This window comes from Carcharodon carcharias, chromosome 15 (genome assembly GCF_017639515.1).
Source record: "Carcharodon carcharias isolate sCarCar2 chromosome 15, sCarCar2.pri, whole genome shotgun sequence".
NCBI lineage: Eukaryota > Metazoa > Chordata > Chondrichthyes > Lamniformes > Lamnidae > Carcharodon > Carcharodon carcharias.
Window position 1 is genome coordinate 124,705,222 of NC_054481.1, and position 17,336 is coordinate 124,722,557.

General features: G+C 43.4%; 1 protein-coding gene across 10 annotated transcripts in view; it reads right to left on the reverse strand.

Annotated features, from left to right (window-relative positions):
- Window positions 1-17,336, reverse strand: part of samd11 (sterile alpha motif domain containing 11) — a 236,123-nt gene that overhangs the window by 111,580 nt on the left and 107,207 nt on the right. For all 10 annotated transcript variants that reach the window (XM_041206653.1, XM_041206652.1, XM_041206650.1 and 7 more), the window contains one exon: window positions 7,562-7,686. In XM_041206653.1, the coding sequence (XP_041062587.1) occupies window positions 7,562-7,686 (125 nt within the window). The remainder of the gene's footprint in view (window positions 1-7,561; window positions 7,687-17,336) is intronic.

Genomic DNA, 17,336 nt, shown 5'->3' on the forward strand with positions numbered 1-17,336 from the left:
CTAAATCCTTGCTTAATGTGCAAACCTTCAGATTTGCTGCCACACCATGTTAGGCAGCCCTGGCTGCTCATCCCTGTATGTGTGTCTTTCTCAATTAAGATTAAAGGCATCTCCAGCATTCGCTTCAACTCAAGTTAAGACAGATGTGCTCAACACAAAAACACCTTGATTTATTCTGTGGCTCTTTAGATCTTTTGGGGGGGAAAAAATATATATTTTGATTCCACAGCATGAGACAATTTGATATAAAAGCACAGAGTCTGTTTGAAATACTCTTTTGTGTTACGCTATTGATACACAGTCTCCTCTAACAGGTAACAATCCTACGTTGGGAATCACAATCTACAACCCTGCAATTTGATCAAATGTCTAGACAAAATTTTTTTAAACCATTATTTTTTTTTTTAAATGTCTGCTGCCTAGGACTCTGCTGACAGTCTCCGAGTCTTGACAACCTAGTAACAGATGCCTGTGAGCAAGCCAGAAAGCACACTCTCTTTTACAGTAACTTGGCACTCAACCAAGATTTATATCATACAAATTTTGACACAGGCAGACCCAACATCTCACTTTCCAACTGAAGCCTCAAGTTTGTTGCAAATACAATAGCCAGTTTCCTGTGAGCAGAAAGATGAAAACAAGAAGTGCTCACTCTGTCAAACAACGCTCTGAGGTTCTGGGACAGTCATTCTTAGGCTTTCCAATTTCCATGGCCATAGTGAAGGTGTATTCGGGATTATCAACGCTTCCAATTGGTGCTCCCTGCTCCCTTCCCACTCATCTACCCAACCTGCACCCTGGTCATTCCCAGTTTTCCACACTTGCTTTTGGAGCCAGGAGATCAGACAACCAGAGCCAGAGGCCATTTCAGTAACAGTCCAAGTGCGGTCCGCAGGAGGGTACCATTCCACACAGAACCAATGGTGCTGCCGACCTTTCCTTCACCCTCTCCATGTCTCCAAGGTAGAATAATCATTTGCTGGGCAGGTGGATGAGCCACAAATGGCACAAACTTTTCCCAGGAACAGCGAGTGATACCCAATGCCAGTTGAGGACATGGTTTAATCTCAAGGAGTCCAAAAGTCTATCATTAGAGATATTGGACTTCATTATTCTACAGTAAACCCTGCAATAACGCAACACTAGATTGAAAGGCAGAGAGAGCATCTCTGATCCTGGAGTTGTACAAAAACTATCCGGTACCACACTGTGTACATCTGTAATGAATCCCTTGGCTTTTTCCTTCCAGTCACCAAGACACATACTCTCAGGCCTGTACGTGAATTGGCAGTCAGTAGGTAGTCAATGGCGTGTTGGGCATGTCTCTCCCTCAGGTTTCCCCTCCACCCTATCATATGCACATTGGGTATCACCACAGAGTAAAGCTGAGGACCTGAGCTGTTCTGCCCATTGGCACAATGTTATATGTTGACACTCCGATATGCTTTGTGAACCATAGTCGGCTGCTTGAAGTAGCAATGCTAAGGTCAACCCACCTGGCATGTTTATTCCTCAATGTGACTTGTTCCCAGTGTTGTTGTGATGGTTATTTTTAATTTGAAGTTAGATTTCCTTACAATATTTAAACATTTACAATGTGTATAAGAGAGAGATAAAGAGAGAGATAACTCCACTGGTTTAATGGGAATCTTTAATAGTAGGGTCTTCACCTCTTGCCAAAGCATTCTCTTCTGCAAGCCCAAACTCAATTCACTCAGCACTCAAAAACTCTGTTTCTTGGTCCCTTTGTGCCTCAGCTTGGAGCTTACTCATGCAGAACAGTAAGATCCCAGGTGTGACCCTCAGATTTGTTAAGCTGACTGGTCTTGGAGAGTTTAGCTGTAGGGATGCTTTGGCCAAAGAGGGTTTGCCCTTGTGATCTCCACTCAGAGATCCCTAGCCTGGAAAGTAGGCGAGGGTGGCCTGCTAACGTTCACTGCCATGGACTCTTGGGCAATGTTGGCACCCAAGGGAAGGGAGAGGACTGGAGAGAATATAACACTGGCGTGGATCTCCTACCAGCAACCTAGGCATAAAACCCACTGCCTGATATTCATGTCCTTCAAAATTAAAGTACCAAACTGCAGTCATATATAAGGAAAATACTTTGGATGGAGGTCAACCCCAGATCACAGCTTGATTGCTACCTGCCAATAGCAATTCAGTTCTTGTGTTAGTCGTGGATAAGATGATTGTTGGTTCCCAACCCACCCCAGAGACTTCAGCACAATAAGTAGCTCACAATTCACTGCAGTACTGAGGGGAGTGCTGAAGGTGCCATCTTGAGGCTGAGATATTAAATGGAGGCCCCATTTTCCCTCTTGGGTGAAAAATCTCATGATGTTATTCAAAGAAGAGCGGAGGATTCCTCCCAATGTTTATTCCTCAACGAACTTCACTAAGAAAACGGGCTACCTGGTCATTGTGACAGCTCTGTTAGTGGGAGTTTGCTGTGCACAAATGACCTGCCACATTGTGCACCTTACAACAGTGACCACACGTTGGAAGCATTTTGTGCAGCACTTTGGGGTGCCCGAAGTTATGAAAGGCGCTACGTAAACGCAAGTTCTTTCTTTCTTTAATTAAATTGGAAACATTTCCTTATCTGGCCCTTAAAGACAGGACAAAAAAAAAAACACAACACTCCACCCACTGTAGACCCACTCCAATCCGAATATAAAATAGTTAGAGAGCTTTTGGATGAAATAACTGGGTGATCCGACATTGGGTTATGTGGTGTTCCACGACACTGCCCTCATGCCATTGTGAGCTGGGAGGAGCACAAAACTGCTCAGAGGGCTGACCACAGCAACAGAAATCTCTCAATTACCGATGCTGCTACGACTGGCTCCAGCTTGGATCAATACAGCAATTAGATTTTATCAACACTGAGCCCTCGGCCTCTGCATCAAATTCTTTGAGCAGACGCCAAACTTAACCGCACAACGTGAAGCTCGTGTATCTTGAAGAAGTATCGTAACTGAATTTAAAAGAAACACTTGGCCCAATAATGATTGTAAGCATTCCGGGCAGGAACTGGACACAACTAGCTGCCAACGTTAACCCAGCTTCCTTTTCTTTCCCCCCCAACAAGCTGAGCATGGGCAAAGCATCAAAATTTATGGCGTAAACGTGACTCTTGATAAATCAGGGCATATCACGACGACACAGATTGAGGGCTGACCTAACTGAGGTGTATAAAACGTTGAAAGGGTTCCATAGGGTAGATGGGAGGAGGGGGGGTGGTAGATTCAAGAACAGGAACTAATCTTCAGCTTAGAGCTAGGAAATGTAGGAGGGAAACGAGAAAGTATTTTTCCCCACACAAAAGATAATGGAAATCCGGAACTCTCCCCTTCAAAACCGAGATCGATGGATTTCTTTTTGTTTATGTTTGGCATGGATATCAAGAGACATACAGCAAAGGTGGTAAATGGGGTTCAGATACAGATCAGCCATGGTCTAACTGAATAGCGGAGCTGGCTCAAGGGGTTAAATCAGCGACTCCTATTCAAAATGCAGTACATCGACCAGTACAAAATGCGAAAGCTTTCAGTAATTGTTTCTCAGCTAGCTCGGAGAAATGTGAGGCTTGCGATAACACTCTGCTCCTTCAACTGCAGCTCCCAAACCCACAACCTCCACCATCAAAAGGGACAAGGATAGGAGCTGGCAGGGAAACACCACCCTCTGAGTCATTTACAAACCTGACTTGGAAATATAGCACCATTCCTTCACTGTCATTGGGGAAAAAACCCTGGAACTCCCTCCCTAACAGCACTGTGGGTGCACCTACACCACATGGACTGCAGCGGTTCAAGAAGGCGGCTCACCACCAGCTTCTCAAGGGCAACTCAGGGTGGTTCATAAATGCTAGCCTGGCCAGCAGCGCCCATATCCCAAAAATGAAACACAGAAGGTGATCATCCAAACCTTACTAGTCTGAAGTTCCATCCTCTGCAGCTTTAACATGAGCGCTTAAATGAAGCTCTTCAAAGTAAAACTTTCGTTTAACATCGGAGACAAACGGGTGTCATGTGGATACATCACCGGGTGAAATTTACCAATTTGTGCTATCGGCCATGAACCACGTGCATCGGGAAATCACAGTTGTGCAACCCTCAATTTTCATACTGTTAAGCCGATGGGGCAAACTTGGATTACTTTTTGGAGTCTTAAACAGCAGTATAACTCTGTTCTGGTGAAGGGCACATACAAAACATTATAACCCATTATCTCTTTTTGCAAAGGCTGACTGACTCAGTGTATTGGCAGCGCTTTCTAATATACTCCTGGTGAGTTTGTGAAAGTGTACAATGAGAAACCAGCGTGGGTGGGTGGTCTTGCACCATTAGGATTGCGCACTGAGGGGGGGGGGGGGGGGGGGGGGGGTGCGGGTGCAGCATTATTCCAGCCTCGGTGCGGTCATGTTTTAGGCATTTAGGCAGCCTACCATTGGGGTCACCGTTCCTCATCTTCCAAAGATACAGTTAAACCCAACAGCACTTTCAGTATGCTTAAAATTTACTGAACTCTGCGCGTGTGTGCAAAGCAATTCCCTCACTCCCTTCATCACGTGCCACAGTCAACAGTGCAACTCAGGGATGCCAACTGAGCATCATACTCTGCTTAGTGGTGGTCTAACTGCAGCCCGAAATCATTTCATTTCAGTCATCCTTTACAGGGTCAGACAGAAAATACCAGCAAAATATTTGCATATTTAACTTTCATGGTGCTTTCTGCCTGAATGTTTTTCCTTCAAGTTATCCAGAGTTCCATGCAGAAACTTTGGAATTGAGTGAACCAGCTCTGGGCAGATATACTGGGTGATTGGTCAGCTGAGTCAACAAGTACCAGAAGGATCAACTTGCATTTATATAGTGCCTTTCACAACCTCAGGATGTGCTTCTTAACTGTACTCATTGTAAGGTAGGAAACGTGGCAGCCAATAAGCAGCACAGAAAGCTCCCATAAATATCACCGTGATAATATCTAGGTGCTCTGTCTTTTTTAGCGATGTTAATGGAGAGATAAATGTTGGTCAGCACACAGAAGATAACTCCATAACTCTTCTCTAATTAATGCAGTCTAATCTTTTGCCTTCACCTCAAGAGGGCAGGCAAGGCTTCAGTTTAACATCTCACCTCATAGAAGGCACCTCTGACAGTGCAGCACTGCCTCAGTACTACACTGCCAGTGCCAGCCTGACTTTTGTGCTCAAGTCTCTGGCGTGGGACTTGCGCCCCAATGTCCTGACTCAGAGGCAAGAGTTTTACCAATTGAGCCACAGGTAATACCACAGGAGGGAAGAAAGACCTGCATTTATATTTTGCTTGATCACATCCCAAAGCATATCACAGTCAGTGAATTACCAGGGAGGTGTATTTTTCCATTGTCATGGATGCAAACACAGCCACAAATCTGCACTCAGCAAACTGTACCTGGGTTTAAAACAAAAAGTTAATCCACTTTTGAAGCTGTAATTCAAAGGACAACGATGGAGAGCGGGAATGGTGCAGAACTCCCGGTTTTTCTTCCAGTCGTCCCATAGGATCTTTTCCATCCACCAGAGGGATGGGAAGGAACTTGGCTTAATCTCTTGTATAAAAGACAGCGCCTCTGACAATGCAGCACTCCCTCAACATGGCACTGCCACACCAGCTTCATTTCTGTGCGGAGGCTGAAGCTTGAACCCACAACTTACAGACTCAGAGGTAACAGTGCAACTAAATGTGCAAAGCCTGCTCCCGTTGGCGTGAAAAGGTGGCTTGAAGTTCCAGACCGATTGTTCTGCATGACACTCCATCCCTGATGCTAAGTATGTCACAGAAGGAGGTATCACAGTCACTCCAGTTTGCTGACCTGTTTTAAGCGAGTGCTGTATAGTTGATCAGCTTTTTTTGACCCAGTGGACTTGTATATGTCATAATTTCAGACCTTACACAAATGACGTACATAAAGTGTGAAGTAAAAAGAATGACAGTATTGGGGGGAACATACCAACAACAGCACCTACCGGAAAGATCATTGCCCACAATCAGGTTGCTTTTCACAAGCCTGTATATATATATATATATATATAAAGACTTAACCACCAGTACAAATAAAATAAACAGGCTGCTCAGAATGAGACCCTTCGATGGCCAGATTTTCAGGCCAGTTTATTTGAATATTTAAAAGGAAAATGGGTTGTTATATTTTTATTTGTTTAAAAACCATTAAAAATAGAGATTTAAGAAATTAACCCCTGTGAGAAAGACTTGTTGTTGCACAGCACTTTTCACAACCACCGGACAATCTCATGCACTTTACAGCCAATGAAGTGCTTTTTCAAGTGTAGTCACTGTTGGATGCAAGAAATGCAGCAGCCAATTTGCACACAGTAAACTCCCACAAACAGCAAAGTGATCACAACCAGATAATCTGTTTGTGTGGTATTGATTGAGGGATAAGTATTGGCCAGGGCACCAGGGATGACTCCCCTTCTCTTCTTCGAAATAAAACCATGGGATCTTTTACATCCACCCAAGGAGGCAGGTCCACCAAGCAGGGTCTCAGTTTAACATCTCATCCAAAGGACAGCACCTCCAACAGTGCAGCGCTCCCTCAGTAGGGAGCCTCAGGGGGTAGGTGGGAATGTGAAGTTAAGGTTATAATCAGATGTTACTGAATGGCAGAGCAGGCTCAAGGGACCAAGTGCCTACTCCTAATTTGCATGTTCACAGTTCTGCACTGCCTTGATTTCTGATCTCAAGCCCCAGCATGGGATTTGAAACCAGAACCTTGTGATTCAGAGGTGAGTGTGCTACCAACTGGGCCACAGCTGACACTTGATTAGTGAGCTCGCAACTTTGCAGCCCTAAAAGGTTTCTGAATACATCGATAAATAATTACAAATCTATAAAATGTTCTATTCTGCCACAGAGACGTATGGACCCAAAGAGGCTCTCTGTAGTTGCAATGTTCAGCAAGTCCCACAAGAGGAAATGGTATCTCATACCTTTGCTGGATCAGAGTGTAGGCAACTCATTGTGGTGTTCAAGCTATCTCAGTAGCCAAATGGTAACATTACATGGTGTGTTGCTGGGCCATACAGACAAGCAGATCCCAGATTCATTTACAGATTTCCACTGTGTTGGTGGGACTATGTCTGGCCCCAGCAATCCTGTTCCAGAAAAACAAATAAACTATCCCTGATTACAATCCGGTGACCAACACCACCCCCCCCACCCCCCACCCCCCCCCCCCACCCCCAAACCCCCCCAACAGCTTGTGTGCAAGCCTGCGTTACACATAGGCTCTACAGTTAAATTTTACCTCCTGCCCCCATGGCCGAACAGCCTGCTTAGAAGCACCAGTAAAGCTCGCACGTTAAGGATGGGTATTTGGGTGAGATAGCGGAAAGTGAAAGGCACCTGTGAAATTTCACCCAGCAAGCATGCGTGTCCTCAGGGAAGGGGGAACAAAGTGCTCAAAGGGTTAATTTTGGTTAAAATCAGCAATCATTCATTTTCAAAACTGACTTTGGCAGTGCTACCTCAGTGACGTTTCACAATCTTACCAGCCTGTCCTGGGAGTAAGTCGATGCCGTTTTTCTTTATCTCATTCCGACTTTGACTCTCTGGCATAACGAGCTGCCTGCTCTGGTGCAAGTTGGAGATGATGGTTGATAGATCACTCTCACGACTGCAACAGAAGAACAGAGCAGAGTTAGGAAATCTGCCAATTCAATTTTTTTTTTAAAAAAAAACTGCCCTGTATTAGTGAGGTAAAGAGGGATTCTTATTCCTGGGACACACGAGTTAACAGTTTGGACCAAAATAGAAATCTATCAGTTCATTCCTGCTTTCAGCACATTGTGTGTTTATCCTCAATGTGCAACTTGAATATTTGCAAATTAACAGAAATCCCAAGCAATTCAATGCAACATTCTTTTAAAACTCGGGTGTTCCTTTTAACAAAGCAGAAGCTAAATATTAGTAAGATGTCAAGTAGTTTAATTGCTAATTCTAAATTACCTATAATTTCGTGGTCCATTAAAATGCTTTATCACGTAGAAAGCTTAAACTATTAATTTTCCACAAATGCATAATTAACAGAAACAGCAACATCTTAAGGGATAGGGGTCTACTCACATAACAAAAACACTGTTCTCCTGCCTCACCAGAGCAGGGCACATGATCAAGCATTTGGAAGCTCCGGTAAAACTGACCTAACCTCCCGCCCCGACACATCATTGACAATGTCCGACTGAGCAAGTGCTCGTAAACAGCCTGCCACTTTAAATTCTACACCTTCACACCCTCCCACATCACCCCCTCCCCCAAATGCTCCCTGCTCCAACTGGAGGGGAGCTTTAATCTATCGTCTATCTCTGCTAATCAGATAAGTTTGTGTCGGAAAGTCCCCAGACATTAGGTACATTTAAGTAATGTCTGTCTGCGGATTTTCAGCACATGTCGAACGCCAGACAATGCGGCTTCTTCACTCAAACACCCTGTCTGCCTTCCCAAACCCCACAGCCTGCTCCTTCAACCACCCTACAAATCCCTCCCCCAGATGGGATGTCTGCGCAGACCCTTGCCCATAAACATCCATTAATTCCACAAATGATCTTATGGTGGGAAAAGGGATTGAAGCAAACTCCACACATATTCACACATCAAGCAATTTTGCGTCTTATCTCTCCTGAGCTGGCCCATTGCTTGTATTAATGCACAGTCAGTGTTTTTAAGAACTTTAAGAGATTATTTCAGGAGTTATTAATCATTCCTATTATGTTAATCAATAACTAGGCACCAGGGGTCATAGCACACACCTAGAGACCTGCCAATCTACCTCCTATACCCAACACAGCACAGATGGTCTGATGCTCTAAATTCTTGTGTATAATGTCATTGCTACCATTATACAAAAACAGTTCAGTTTATTTCAGTGATTTGTGCCAGCTGTGGCTCAGTGGGTATCACTCTCGCTTCTTGAGTTAGAAGGTTGCGAATTCAAGTTCCACTCAAGGACCTTGGCACAACAATCCAGGCTGACAATCCAGAAAAGCACTGAGGGAGTGCTGCACAGTCGAAGGTGCCGTCTTTCAGATGAGACTTTAAATCAAGGCCCTATCTGCCCTTGCAGGTCAATGTAAAAGATCCCATGAGACTGTTTGGAAGAAGAGCAGGGGAGTTAACCCCAGTGTCCTCACTAATATTTATCCCTCAACCAGCATCACAAAAACAGGTGATCTGGTCATTATCACATTTCTGTTTGTGGAATTTTGCTGCGCATAAATTGGCTGCCTCATTTCCTGCATTACAATAGTGACTACACTTCAAAAGTACTTCATTGGCTCTAAAGCGCTTTGGGAGATCTTGTGGTCATGAAAGGCTACATATAAATGCAAGTCTTTCTTTGTTCCTTAATGATGCTGCAGAAAGCCTCGATGGAAGACAGCAGAGGATCAAGGAAAAGAGCACAAAATGTGATTCGAGGATGTAGTGCATTGGAGGAAGCTGCGATCTTGGGTCAAATGGTCTCTTGCTGCGCCAAAATTCCTAAGATTCAGTGGGAGAGAAAGTGGACATTGATGTGCCCATTTTTTGAGGGCAGGAAATGATCATCAGTGAAAATTAATTGTGTATCATGATTTCTCACACCCAATCTTCCCCCGAGGTATGAGGGCTGCCTGAATGGATGGCGGTGACACTTGCAATTGACCATTGGAAGCAGGCATGTATCAGAAAATCAGGGGTTTTGTGCAGTGGGTCACCAGCTGGCTGGAGCTTGAGACACACAAACTCTGGATCTTTAGTGGCCTAATGGCTGCCTCCTTATAAAGGGATCACCAGAGGCTGCCACTGTTTTAGTTATATCATTTCTGTGGAGCTAGGAAGAGATGGAATGACTGCTGCTGGCCCCCAATTTAGGTTGGACCTCGTGTTCTCGTTTTCAGGGTGCAAAGCACAATTATGCCACCCATAATGACACCCATCACATTGGTGAACAATGAAATCCCATTCACCGTTGAGCTGCAAGGGATGCCCAGCAGGCATCTGCAGCTCATCAAATTCATGTAAATTAGGCCCAGTGCCCAATATTGGGTGCGCCTGTTGTTATATTCCAGAAAGTCAGGCAGGGAAGGGTAGAAATGAGTTAATCTGAATAAGCATTTATTTACAGAGATGTACATTACAAACGTATACCTCCTCACCCAACAACCACAGTTTCAGTCCATTCCTATTGGGAATGTGGGCACAATTGAATCCTTGGTTAATGTCCACAACCTACATATAATTAACCACAACTAATATACAATTAACACCTTGGGACTAGCATAGCAGTCCAGGGGTTGCCCAGTGTGCCCTCTCTCCTGATCGCTTCCCTGTCTCTGGGTTATTCCCTCCCTCCATATAACTTTTCGATATCTCTTCTCATTGCTCTACTAGTCACAGTTAGTAAACAAATTTAAAATGAATGAAGTAGAGCACTAGAGAATTGCAAAATCTGCAAACCAAAATCGTTCATTGCATCAAATTAAATAGTAGCTTACAGTTCTCCCAAAACTTTTCAAACAATACTTAATATAGTTAAAAAGAATGTATTTATAGATCATATACTCAAAGCACCTCACAGCCAACCAAATTCTTCTGAAGTGCCGTCACAGAAACAAAATATAAGAGCAGAAATCCAGATGTAGTTAACAAAACGGTTGCTCTGTGAATATGTGATCCCACAACCAAATGTCTGGGGGTCAGGGAATTAGGGCTACACTGTTGTTAATTCGTAGCCCCTTTGAGTAAGTGTCCTCACTTGAAATGCAGCGCAGGAGCACAGAATTGGCCCCTTTACCTTGGTACAGTTGCCCCGTGCCCTCTTTTCAAAATAAAGTAATATCACTTCTCGTTCGTTGAAGGTTTCAGGTTTTTACTGTTGCTACTTGATCCCTATCATTGTCACCTTTCAACGAAGAATTGCCCTCCAATAGGGTAAGGAATGGAATTCTAGAGTGCTCTCCTTCTTGTTTGGTCATTGTTCAGGCAAGTTTCACTAAACAATCCGACCATCATTGAAAAGCATTTTTTTGGCGTTGTCTGGTGTGATAACAATAAATGTCTGATATTAAGCAGTGTCCTCAGCTCAAATTGCAATTTGAGTTTTTCTTCTGTTCTAAATTCTCACTTTGTTGCATTATTTATTCTAGCTCACTTCTAATAAATAGATAATTCCATTTTCCTCGCAGCAAAAGCACGACTTTGGATTATCAGGAGTTAGCAGTAAAGATACCAAGACCCCTTAAGGTCAGTCGGCCTATATTTTTGCAAGAAGAAAATGTCATTACCTGACTCAAGGGCTACTAACCTTAACATACAGGCTTTATTTTGTTTTTCAACAGTTTACTCTCTTACTCAATATCTATACATTGTCTCTCTCAGAGCCAGGGCTCCAAACTGTCAAGACGCATTTAATGAGCGCAGTGGCATTTTTAAAACAATCAGATTACATTCATCCCTTGAAATAGCCTAATAATTTCAAATACCAGATTAATATGGGTTAGATTAAGACGCATAACTTGAAAGGTCAATCAGAAGAGAATCTAGATTTCAACATGAAAATTACTACCTACTGCACACTAAATTACATTAAAAAGCACTTCAACACCCACCAATAAATCCTGGCCTCTGTGGGCTTTACAAAAAGCGGCTTACACAAGTAAATAGCCTCCTTACATCTTCACAAATTGTATGTCACAGTCGTAATCTTAAAAGATTCTAAAGTAGATAGAAACGATCTCAAAGTATGAAATCACAGAGAAGATTCAATCATTATTCAGGGAAACAAAGGAACAAAAATGCAACTTCACATAACTTACCTTTTTACTTTTGGGATTCAGTTTTACTGAAAAGACCACTGTCCTGATTTCTTCTATAAATTCAGCACTGCAGGTGAACACTATCGTGAACGTCAGTTAGACCATTAAGCACTGGTTGACGACTGTCTGCATGCTTCAGATTTGGCACTCGAGGAGTTAAGACAGCCTCTCAGAAGCAAAGTGGCTAACTGGCCCATCATTACTGATAATCAGCACAGTGATCGGAACCATCATTTCAAGGTAATGCTCCAAGTCTTTTCATGCTGTACCTCAGGTTCACCTTAATTATCTAAAGGATCCTCTTTTCTCAAGCAAAGGAAAGCTACAAGAGTATTGCCATTAACAAGATAGTAAAATCTCATTTGCAGCATCTGATCTTCACCTTCATAATCAAACGGCTGCAACTAAAATTAACCTCTTCAAGTGTTGGAGTGGCATTTTATGCGTTACCAAAGACAGAAGCATTCATATTCTAAAGGCAATCAGGGCTGAAACTATGTAACCCACATGGTACTGTGTGTTAATTAGACCGTTCACACACAACCACTCCAGTACCAACACTTTTTTTTGCCATTCTAAGTGACTTTACATTTTTTTCCACAGTTGAACTGATGCACACGATTTTGGGCAGAAGAAATAAAACCAGAAATTTGTTCCTTCGGTGATTTTTTTTTAACTTTTGTCCAGTAATCGTTAAAACATAAGGAATGACAACATGTTGTTCAACATAATTTCAGCCACTTCACCCTTGGAACTAAAGCAAAGCATGAAGCACAACGATTAAAAATCCACAAAGATCTTAAGCCGTAAGTGCCTAGTTCATACCTGGTGAGTGCAAGACCTGAGCAGAAGAGATCTGGACAGAGATGCACACCAAAGCCACACAGGTATATGAATCACCTCTGCACAACAGTCATGATAGCAAGCAACACTACATTTAATAAAGTGAAAATTTACTGCTTTTTTATCGATTTGCAGGGGGGAAAAAAAGCATAAACATTTCTCCAACTCTATAATGAAACTGTCTGCTATCTTTATGGACACCACAGAGTTCCCCCATCCATAATATAACCGGCTGTATCCTGCTCAGTCACAGCACTGACCAGTTAGATTTCATTAATCATACTTGCCTCTGATGCCTGCTCTGCCAAGTAGCGCACAAGGTCGGTCTAAAGCAACACTAGTCCAGCTCGGACTGCTCAAAATCCTGCAAAACCAGAAACTATTTGTTGCTGATAAACTGGACAGTGTTCTTTGCAGCAAAAGACTGGCAGATTCAAAATGACCACAGAATAGACTCTCTCTATTAACCTGCGAGGGAACAAAAAAGCCTGCAGAATCTCTTTTCAATGTAATGCATGCACCTTTCCACTGGATAAAGGAAGCAAATCGAGGTTTAATTTATCATTGACTGGGTGGACTGCTTCATCCTCTTGTCAGTATCCTAATCTCTCATAACATGATCCGCCCTCTAGTGCATATTAATCATATGATAAAATGCAGCTATATAAGCCTTTAAGGATTGGGAATTTGAAGTCTGGTGCTGATGCTCATGGAGTTAAAGTAATTCACTGTACAGAACAAGCAGAAGAGTTCTCTTTGCAATGTTTAAAAATTTAAAACAGAATTTGCAACAGATAGCCTAATCTCAACACTTTAGTTGCCAAATCTCCCAGGCATTATGGCTTCTGTGATCACAGTTATGTATAAGGCTAAATATTTAGGGAAACACCAGCAGTTGGGAAGATTCTGCAGGTGCTGGGAATGAATAACATACTAGAGATATTTCTCGTCAAGTAGTATTTTCTGTAGAAAAATAGTTCTAATATTTCAAAATTAATACTTAAAACATGAAGCAAGCTTCCTCATATTCTGCACATTACTAATAAAAACATAGATTAATTTAATTTCCAATTGACAAAAGAGCAACGGAAAATGTTAAAATGAAGCACATTTTTAAAAGATTAACATTAACACATGTTAAAGAGATGTTTTGCACAGAAGATCAAGGACATTGTTAGACCTCTGACCAAGCTGCTACACTGGCAGTATAAATAACTAATATGAATACATCTTGACCATATTATTTCCCAGTAATCAAATGTTAGCACTTAATAAGTTTGCTGTGGCTGTATCACAAGCATTAATCTCCCAGCAAGGGTTTCATTGTGCATCAATGATGATCAGTATGCTGTCCATTGGCATCCACCTTAACAACAACAAAACAGGCCTCCAAATGGAGTCATTGCTGCAAAAATATGAATTTTAATGGTATAAATCATAAAAATGTATATTCACTGAAATCATTTCAAGTCTATAATCTCCAGGGTTTGTAGATGATAGTTATGAACTATTCATCATTCACTCTTGTGGTTCATGACATCACTTGAACAGCTCAGTGAGATTACTGCCTTGTAATCACTTCCAGGTAGCCATTATTCTCTATTTAATACTGCTTAGCAAATGATCCAGCAGCTTTTATGCTAGAATAAAGAACAAAGAGCTCTTGCCAATTGCTAATTACTTAGTTTGAGGTTCTCTATTGCAGAATTATCCTCTTCTTGGGCAGTACTTAAGTATGAAATAGAGCAAAACTCACTGTGTCGCTCACTCACTATATTAGAATGTGTGCAGCGCCTGGTTTATGGGAACACTACTTTTCTCAGATGGTCAGTAAGGTGCTTGAGGTTAGATTTCACAATGGAGTCTTCCCTTTCAATGCAAACAATTGCTACCCATGTACAAATAAATATTCTTTTGTTATGTGTCAGCTTGCCTCCTTCAATCGCTAAATTGTGGGTTCAAGCTGCATTCCAGAACTTAAGCATGTCATCTAGTCCGTCGCTTCAGTTAGTGCTGCACTGTCGGAGATGTCATCTCTCAGATGAGATGTTACACCAAGGCCAAGTCTGCCTGCTCAGGTGGACCTAGAGAGACCCCATGCTGCTATCTGAAGAAGGGCAGGGGAGTACTCCCATTGTTCTGGCCAACATTTATCCCTCTCAGCCAACAACGCCAGGACAGGAACAAGTGGCCATAATCTAATTGTTCTTCATGGAAAATCCGTGTGCACAAGTTGGCTGCCACATTTATCAACATAACAACAGTGACCACATTTCAAAAGTGACTCATTAGCTGTGGTGTGCTTTCGGGCATCTGAGGACATGAAAGGTGTTATATAAATACACCAACTCTCGTCCACTGATAGTAATCATGCCTCAGGACTTGAAGGCGCTATATATAAATACATAGTAATCATGCCCCTGGACATGAAGTCACCTGGAGAAAGACAGTACTTGGTCATTGACCAAGATAGATAGATAGAGACTTCCCTTGTGTTGGACCAGGAATGGGAGGACGACATGAGGCCTAGCTGCTGCAGGAGAGACAGTCAGGGGGTCAAGGAGGGTGAAGTGGTGACCTTCCCCCTGTGTAGGTACAGGACATCCCTCTTCCTCTGGACCTCCTCCACCAGAACCTCCAGTTCTGTGCACAAGAACCTGAGCAATCCTGCAACATGCCACTGGTTGCCAGCCAGAGCACTCCACACTTTCAAAGGAAGTGGGTGTGAAGAACCTACATATGGAATAGAAATTGCATCTAATTAATTAACGCACCACGGAAGGCACTGCAAAGCACTTAGTGATCTCGGAATGAATTAAATTACTACATAGGAACAGGCGGAGGCCATTTAGCCACTTGAGCCCGTTGCACTGTCCAATGAGATTATGGCCAATCTTTGACATGACTGCACAAGCCTCCACTTGCAACATTATACAATTGTAAAGATTTCATTGTAATATTTGTTTCCATTGTTCTCTTCTATCAATGTCGCTGGAAGCTCTTTGTTAACAATGCTTCTTGCCAAGGTTCTTTCCCTGAGTTTGTTGAAAAGCTTGCAAGGTTAAAATGCGTCACTATTCCATAAAGCCAGCAATGCGTCATGATAGCAAGAAAAATGATGTGCAGCTGTTTAGACTTCTCAGTGATCGGCTGTCTCTGAGAATCTGCAGTTTGTTTGTCACTCCCAATTGCGTTTACCAGGAAGTACTGCTGGCCTGCCAAATCAATATCTGTTTTCACTTGGCCGTTTGCTAATGCCTCAGAAGCAAAATCTGGCAGGGTCATTTCAGGATGGATGGTGAAAGACAAACCTCTTACCAACTTTCACCGGAGTTCTCATCAGGCAACAAATAATAGTTTCACTGGGAATTCTATGCTGGCCACAGGTGACCTGCAAACATGGGTTCCCAAAGGTAAAGCAAGGTCAACACTTGCGTCATCATAGGTAAAACTGCAGGACCTGAGTCAGCTGAAGTTGAATTGAGGTCTGGATCAAGGAGCTGACAAGCTTAGACTGATAAGTCTTGCTTATCGCTATGCACAGGGTGGAAACACTGAGAAAATCTTCATTAATCACATCCTTAACCGTCAATACTTTCATCCCCATCAACACAAAATACAATGACGTCAATAATAACAGGTCAGATCTATCCACCACGGCACTAGGTGATTAGACAGGATGTAACAACGCTAAGATTTTTGCCTATATGTGAGATATTCGGGGCAGGGTGGGGGTGGGAGGTTGGTGGGTGGGGTGGGGTTGGGCGGGAGGTGGGGGGGGGGGGGGGGGGGGGGGGGGGGGGTGGGGGGGGAGGGAGGAGGATGAGAATTTTCCCCTCCAAAAACTGGCAGCAGGAATAATGGAAAAAATGGTCAAGAGGCCTACAGCTACCTCCTCACGCTGACAAGAATTTGCCCCTCTACCTCCCTGCCCTCTCCACTAATCCTGCCTTCTCCGTCCACACCCGTCACTGCAAATGGTGGCAGGGAGGTAGAGGGGGCAGGAGGGTCAGGTTAGGAGCCTGCAGGTTTTCCATCTTTTCATTCACGTTAGTGCGGCTTGATGGTGTCAAGATAGTGGGGGATGGGAGAGGTGGGCGGGGGTGGGGGGGGGGGGGGGGGGGGGGGGGTGGTGCACCTGTCCTTTTAAGTCCCTCGCTGGATCTTCCACTGTGGCACCACCGGAATTCCCCGCCCCCAGTGCTGGTTTGCTTCAAACTGATGGCAGGAGCCTTGCCAAAAATCCCAGCAATGGGAGCTGTGCGTTTCTATGGAAGGTGGAACTAGATGGGCTGATTGACCTTCCTTAACATCAACTTGTATTTACACCGTGCCTCTGACACAGTGAATGTCACAGGGCGCATCACAGGAACGTTTCTGGGAAAAAAAATTCGACACTGAGCCATAAAGGTGATATTATAGGGCAGATCGCCAAAAGCCTGGGACAAAGAGGTAGATTTTAAGAGGCGTCATAAAAAGAGGAGAGAGGCGGAGGGAGATAGAGAGGCAGAGAGATTTAAAGACGGAATTCCACAGCTTGGTCACAGGCAACTGAAGGCACGGCCGCCAATGATGGATCAGTGAGCAGCAGGGTGATGGGGCGAGTGAGTTTTGGTATGAGTTTGAATGT